General features: G+C 39.7%; 1 protein-coding gene across 1 annotated transcript in view; it reads right to left on the bottom strand.

Annotated features, from left to right (window-relative positions):
- The window catches only part of LOC107556994 (MAM domain-containing glycosylphosphatidylinositol anchor protein 2-like), a 164428-nt gene that overhangs the window by 106548 nt on the left and 49618 nt on the right, over positions 1–8262 (bottom strand). The window contains exon 2 of the mRNA XM_016240276.1: positions 6019–6158. Coding sequence (XP_016095762.1) covers positions 6019–6158 — 140 coding nt within the window. The remainder of the gene's footprint in view (positions 1–6018; positions 6159–8262) is intronic.

The raw sequence follows: 8262 nt of genomic DNA on the forward strand, positions 1-8262 counted from the left end.
GTGTGTGTGTGTGTGTGTGTGTGTGTGTGTGTGTGAAAAAATAAGTAAGCCAAAACAATCCAAACAGCTTCTTTTTTTTTTGGAGAATTTTAGTAGCCATTAATATTATATATTATATAATAGTATATAATAAAATATAGTTAATAATAGCACATGTACTATAATAGTTCAGTGTGTGAGAATCTGGATCAACGAGTCCAGATCAAAGCTCGGCCAGGCTCTGGACCGGATCAGACGTCTTCCGTCTTAATGATCTGATTTCAGAGGAGACACGAGGAGTTTTTGATTACGTGTTAATGAAGCACCGGAAGCGAGAAGATGAATCGTGGTCAGTGCGTCACACTAATTCAGTGGGCTTCACCGTTTCATCTGAAATATTGGGATCAATACCTGCCACGTGTGACCGTCCTGCCACAAATTAACAGGCTGTACATCGATCAAAGGGGAATTAAGTGTTAATTAGGGTGAATGGGCAGAGTCAATCCCCACGACACCCACAAATCACATTTCATTTATCCAGTCCAGCAGATCCTGCAAAACAACCTGCTGCCACGGCTAAATAAAGCACAGCGGAAACTAATATCTGAGCAAGAGAGACTTGTTTAAAAGATCAAGCTGAAGAAACGGCTCAAATGGGCTGAATGCTGCTCACAAATCAGCAGTATTACTGTACGAAATGACATTCATCTTTTCTGCAGCTTGACTGTTGCTGTTAATGGTATAAATAAAAACAGCCAACATGACAGGCGTAGAACTTTTGCTTCATATTTTCTATATTTTAGTATCATTATTTTGTAGAAAATTAAAACTAAAATTAAAATTAAAATATTAAATAATACTATAATACTAAAATATAATATATTTTACTATATATTTTTTTTATAGAACTCGACCTCTACAACTTAACTGTTGCAATGTTTAAAAAAAACAGTGTTGTTTTCTGTCAGTGACCTACACATTTTTGCTTCAAATTTGTATTTTATTTTAATATAACTACCTTGATTTTTAAGAAAACCCAGCCAGTTTTACAGCATGTGCATTACTGTATTTTCCAGAAATGTTTGATATATTAGGTGAAGCACCTGGACTTTGAATGAAAAGTTGTTAAAGTTGTTAAAATAAATAAAAAATATAAAAATATGAATATAAAAAAATGTTTTGTTAATTTAAATATAGCTGAAATAAAATACATTATTAAAATTAGATGTCAAATTTCAACTGAAATTGGAAAGTGAAAAGAAGTTTTGGTTGAAGTACTAAAATTAATGCAATTTATATCACTTGAAAAATAAAAAATAAAATAAAATAAAAATAATAATAAAAATGACAAATGCACTTAACAAAATTATTTAAAAAGATCAAATGAAATGAAAACGGATTAAAATTCAAATTTTAAATAATACTTTAACAGTAAAATATATTTTACTATGTATTTTGTAGAACTTAACTGTTGCAATTTTATTTTAAAAAACAATGTTGTTTTTTAGAACTCTGACCTACATTGAACTATATTTCCCCTTCAGGAACTCGAGCTGCGTCGAAATGCTAAGAGAACGCCTCCAGCGTGACCACGCTCTGAATCACATGTGTAATCATTCCAATGGATGGGCTCTGTCACGGGCGGGTGACGTAGCGACCAGGAAGCATAAAAGCATGTGCGGTGAAACCGGCGTCAGCTTTCTGTCATTCAGCAAGCGCTCTGTGTGTGTCAGCTTGCTATCTGTTTGTGAGTCTTATTTAGTGTTGTTTGTCACGAAATCACAAGACAAAACCAAACACCTAAGGCGAGGGCAGGCAGCATTCAGGCTGTGTGTTCCTCCCTGCCCGCGTTTGTTACTGCCTTGCTTCGCTCTCAGAGGGCTCTCTTTGAGGAGGGAGCCTTCACTAGCGTTCCTCGCGGTGCCGGGCCCGCTTTCGCCGAGGCAGTGTGCTCGTGGTTTTCGCATATGGATCCGGTGGATGGAATGCAGACGGGCGAGTCTCTATCTGCTTCCTTAACCACCAGATCCGGCGCCCGCTCTCGAGGTTTCGGAAGCCGAAACCCCCTGTGATCCTTCCCCTGGGGAGAGGGCGCGATGCTCCGCCTGTCTTTCTCCGAGAAGATTGATATGGAGGGCGTCGAAGAGCTCGCCAGTTGCACAAGCATCAGTTACACACGGACGGGTTGGAGACGGCTCTTCATATCTCCACCCGTGTTCCCTCGATCTAGAACTCGTTCTCGAGGCTTGGAAGTTCACGCTGCGGTTTCTTCCCCCTCTCTGAGTGAGAGCTTGCTGCTGCAGCCATCTTTCTCTGAGGAGGTTGATGTTGTTTGTGTGACTGAGCGGCTGCGCGCTGCCAAGGCAACTAGTATATTACACCTGGCGGACGGGTTGGAGACGGCTCTTCATATCTCCACCCGTGTTCCCTCGATCTAGAACTCGTTCTCGAGGCTTGGAAGTTCGCGCTGCGGTTTCTTCCCCCCTCTGAGTGAGAGCTTGCTGCTGCAGCCATCTTTCTCTGAGGAGGTTGAGGCGGTCAGCAGGGGCTGCTGGGCGGGTGCAGTCCCAACCTACCATTTTCCAGCCCCTCGTTCTGGGGGAGTCACTTCTTGTACTTTGCAGAGTCTAGAGTCAGAGTGGCGCTCCCAGGCCGGAGGCTTCTAGCAGAAGGTGGTTCTGCGGACCGTCATTCTCGCTGGATAGTCTTCGTCTTAATTGTCCTGAGGCCTAAGGCCTAGGACTTTTTGAGGATCAGCTCCCTCTGGGGAAGAACAGTGTACACCGCGTTACATGGTGCCCGTCTTTCCTCAGTGCCCTCAGGAGATCGGTCTGCCAACCCTGCCGGTGTTGCAGGGTGCAGCGGTCTCCGGCGAGCGCTTCTCTCAGTTACCACCCAGAAATGTAGCGGTACTAAGAGGCTCACTACCTCTACTACACCAGACCGTATTTACTCATCTGGTTGTTTGACTGCATTTAATTCTGAGGAATAAAATTAAGTATTTATCTGACTATGAGAAGTTAGATATACAGGGGCTCTTGGGATAAAAATTTCTTGAGTGAGAGCATGCTTTTACCTCTCTTCCTCTGAGGAGGTTGAGGCGGTCAGCAGGGGCTGCTGGGCGGGTGCAGTCCCAACCTACCATTTTCCAGCCCCTCATTCTGGGGGCGTCACTTCTTGTACTTTGCAGAGTCTAGAGTCAGAGTGGCGCTCCCAGGCCGGAGGCTTCTAGCAGAAGGCGGTTCTGCGGACCGTCATTCTCGCTGGATAGTCTTCGTCTTAAATGTCCTGAGGCCTAAGGCCTAGGACTTTTTGAGGATCAGTTCCCTCTGGGGAAGAACAGTGTACACCGCGTTACATGGTGCCCGTCTTTCCTCAGGAGATCGGTCTGCCAACCCTGCCGGTGTAGCAGGGTGCAGAGGTCTCCGGCGAGCGCTTATATTCCTTGCCGCTGTCGCCTCTGGCTTGCTTAGTTGGGGACACTTCATTTCCAGCGATATCGTTGACTTGATTGCAAATGATTGCACAGATACTATTTAAACTGAACTGAGCTGGATGATGACATCACTGAATTCAATGATGAACTGTCTTTAACTGAAAAATTAATGTTTACTATTGTGATTTTGCATTATTGACACTATTTTCCTAATTAATGCTGTTCAGTTGCTTTGACACAATCTGTATTGTTAAAAGCGCTATATAAATAAAGGTGACTTGACTTGACTTGACTTAAGACCAAGGGGTTCTCCCTCAGGGGAAACCCGCTTCGCATGCTCAAGGTCATGCGGCGGAGCCTATGTGCTTTAGACATGTGAAGGAAACCTTGGTTCTTATCTTAGGGCCTAATAAAAGCTCTGCTGCTTTCGAGCCATGTGTCGCGCTTGTTCAGCGGCCTCGTTTCGCTTCGATGACTTTCAGCCTCACCCTGCTTCATTCTACTACGTTAATAAATCATTAGCTCATCCATGAACATGATTTCTGCCCGAGTCCCATCGGATTGCATCGGCTGTGGGGATGAAGACCACAACTCCCATGATTCCACACTCAGTCACGGCGTCATCTAACTACGCCTTTGTCTCTTTGTTAATTTTAAATATGCGCCCTCTAGAGGCGAAAATTACATATTGTGCCTTTAAGTCGCTTGGGTATATTTTTGCAATAGCCAAAAAAACAATGTATGCGTCAAAATTATCGATTTTTCTTTTATGCCAAAAATCATTAGGATATTAAGTAAAGATCAAGACTGGTTTTGTGGTCCATGGTCACATATATAATTAACAGTAAATATGCTCCTCTCTAGCTCCTTACAACGGTAAGTGACATATTGATCACAAGCTGTTTTATTGGCATCTTTCCATGACTTATTGATTGATTACATTAGACATGATTCATTTCAGTAGGTTGTATCTTTCAACACCTTCTAATGTTTATTCATGTTTATTTCACCTTACAACTTGTTAAAGTGGAAGAGACTCCTGCTTGAACTGAGGCACTACAGCGAATTCTCACGCCACATTTAAACATCAAAACGGCATTCATTGTTTGAAAGACAGAATTTGAAAGTTGAGACTTTGATCTTATCAGAAGTCACAAAACACAAAGCTCTTTGCTATTATTGGATGGGAGGCACATTACAAATAATGTTTAGTGAAGGGGAAACCACAAACCTGGCAACCCTGACTTAAAGGGACAGTTCACCCAAAAATGAAAATTCTGTCATCTTTACTCACCCTCAAATTGTTCAAAACCTGTATGAGTTTCTTTCGTCTGTTGAACACAAAAGACAATATTTTGAAGAATGTTGGCAACCAAACAGTTGACAGTAGCCATTGACTTCCATAGTATTTTGTCCATACTATGGAAGTCAATGGCTACCAGCCATTCTTCTTTTGTCATACAGTTTTGGAACAACTTGAGGCTGAGTAAATGATGCCAGAATTGTTATCTTTGGGTGAACTGCCCTTTGAACTACAGGTGATTCATAGAGTCGAACAGAACCTGAGGTAACGGCACTATTTTTAAAGTGAGATTGCATTATCGCGTTAACTTTGGCAACCCGAAATTCTAGAGACATTTCCTTCACACATGAGTAGCAATCTGACACATATTTCCACCCTCTTTTGATTGACAGCATGTACCGATTATATGCCGATACCGATTATCGGCCGATATATCGGTGCATCCCTACTGGACAACCTAGGCTCACTGGAAATACGTGCCTCTACCTACATATCTGTGAAACTCAAAAAATTTACCTATACATAAAAATTGCTGCAGTTTCCAGCTGAAATGAACACTAGAGGCAGTAAAACTCCCACAGCTTTTATTCCTTTTCACACAAAGTATGATTTACAGGTCCACAGTTTCGATTAATAAAGCCTAATTTTAGCATAATTACTTGAAGAATATTGTTATGAATTCAAAACAATGTTAACATGCTGCGAGATTTGAAAACCGATGCATTTAAACGTTGTCGACACACAGTTTTTTAATTCAATAGGTTTGCTCGGTAGCTCACGCGTTACGGCGTTTCACTTAGGTGGTGAAGAGTTCCGGTTTGAAACCACGGTTCGACAAAACGGCTCAAATCTGCAAAAGGAAGTTAAAATTTGTTGCACGGCTGCATCAACAAATGCATTTTTATATCACTTTTGCATTTGTTAACACTATCGCGTAGGTTTAGGGTTGGGTTTGGTGTAGGGGATATGTCCAATATGATAGAGCATTAAATTTTAGCGACACTACTCGAATATTTTAATTATGAACCACCGCAATATGTACCTGAAGCAACGTAATACAAACACAGCAATACGTTCCTATATCAACGTAACAAATACGTGTCAGGGTCACGTATTGAACCTGTGTTCTAGCGCCACTCACTGGGTGTTTCACTTTGAAACTGCAGCGAAACGTGCAGTGAGGTACGTAATAATGGTGCTGCAGAAATGTATTTAGAGGCACGTATTTCGAATGAGCCTGGGTTGCTATTGGATGTTGAGGCAGGGATTGACAGGTGGTGGTCATCTCTCTCTCTCTCACCTGTGGTCGTGGATGTCCGGTGACCAGGCAGGTGAGCTCGAGTGTCTCTCCCTCTCGAATGGTGTAAACCCTCTCAGAGTAACGCTCCTCCTCCACGTTACACGCGTGACCCGAGTGCACAATCTGGACAGTAGGAGGCGCTGTGAAGAGAACAGAGTTAAAGATTCACAATCATGTATCAAACACATCCCTCCCTCCGTCTCATCACTCTGTATCGAAGCACGAATCCTCATATTGTTAATCGTGTAAACGCACACGTCCTTGAGCAGAATGAGTCAGCTGCCTTTGGATTTGAGCTCTATCAAGTGCATTTCACTCTGCATCACATGGCAACTACCTAGACGACTAATTCAACATCTAACAATCCCTTGAGAAGCTGGGCAATGATTAATGAACGTACACGCTAGAGTCTGACTCTTTGATTTTAATGCAGAATAAAAAAGAGAATATTTCATGATCTCCTTTATGTTTAAAGCTTCTTCATGTGCATCGTCTGTACTGTACAAGACTAATAAAAAGAGTTCTTACTATACCTGAGGGAAAACTATACTGTAATAGATTGATCCTTACATTTCATGTACTGTAATTTTTTCAGTAAAATATTGGTAAATGTAGCATTTTATAAATAAAAAAAATAATGTAATTTAATTTACAGTGACAAATGGAAAACTGACATTCATTGTGTGACATATGATTGTATATCGCCTGAAATTTATTTCTTAATAGTTTTTGTTATCAGTTATGAATTAAATTTAAATTTAATGAAAGTTTAGGAAATTTTGTTTTAAAATGTTTTTGTAATTTTTTATTAATATACAGTATATATATATATATATATTAATAAAAAATTACAAACATTTTTTTTCAGTTTGTAGTACATCAGGTTAAATGAAAATAAGAATTGTTGAATTAGCAATATATATTATATATAGATATATAAAATAAAAATTAATTTAAAAATATATATATATATATATTTAAAAAAATTTTTTTATTAAAATTAATTTTTTCAGTTCAATTTTTATTTCAAATAACATTTATTTTTTATTATTATTGTTTTTAGTTACCTACTGTATAATAGTCCTTAAAAAAGGCAAAAAAGGGCTTTAAATTTACTGTTTTAAAATGTAATTTACAAACAAAAATGACCATTTTAAACTGTGAAACGTAAAGTTTGTCCTGCAAATATATTTACACTTTTAGTGCATTTTTACAGAATTATTCTGTTAACCACAGTGGGTTTTCTCTCCAAAAACAACAGGATTGTTTTTCCAAGATTTTGTTTCTCATTTGGAAGAAAACAGCGTTTGGTTGTGTGTCCTGAAATGTCACTGCTTCACGGCCGACACACATGACCTCAAATCACACACTTTGAACCTCATGGGAAAGAAGGTCACTAAAATAAATAAATAGGTGATTTTATTCACAACCAATTGAACAGCATTTAGGTTTTATGTGGTCAAAGGACATTAAAGAGCATTAGACGCGCTGCTGAGCTCTATGACACATTTTATGGAGAAATTAAACGTCATTTTATTTTGTTAAATTTATCAGCCATCACTTACATCACAGTATCCATTCATTAATATCACCTCATTCAGAGACGCAGCATGTTTATATACTGTCTGTCTGTCTGTCTGTGTGTGTGTGTGTGTGTGTGTGTGTGTGTGTGTGTGTGTGTGTGTGTGTGTGTGTGTGTGTGTGTGTGTGTGTGTGTGTGTGTATAATGCATCTCATAATCTTATACTGCAGTTATATCTGATCAAATGCACATTATTATTCTTTAGTTTGGGTTAAACAAATCAATTTTGCTTGGTTGGAACAGCAGCTACGCTAATTATGTCTGTATTTGATTCTCTGTTTTTGCCACGGGATTGACAAGTTTGATTGCATCATATAATAATTGCTGTTAATAGTGTTCATCGTCTGTTTTATTATGTCTTAAATTGATTTTTCCGTACATTTCTGCCATTTGTACATTAACTGACAGTCACCACTGATAAGCTAAATATTGTAGAAACTTAACTTGCTGTAAAGTTGCTTTGCAACGATTTGTATCGTGAAAAGCGGTAGAAACTTAATTTGCTGTAAAGTTGCTTTGCAATGGTGTGTGTCGTTGAAAGCGCTATACAAATAAACTTGACTTGACTTGACTTGTGTGTGAGTGTGTGAGTGTGAGAGTGTGTGTGTGTGTGTGCATGTGTGCGCGTGCGTGTGTGTGTGTGTGTGTGTGTGTGTGTGTGT

The sequence above is a fragment of the Sinocyclocheilus grahami genome, unplaced genomic scaffold (assembly GCF_001515645.1).
Source record: "Sinocyclocheilus grahami isolate Dianchi unplaced genomic scaffold, SAMN03320097.WGS_v1.1 scaffold587.1, whole genome shotgun sequence".
NCBI lineage: Eukaryota > Metazoa > Chordata > Actinopteri > Cypriniformes > Cyprinidae > Sinocyclocheilus > Sinocyclocheilus grahami.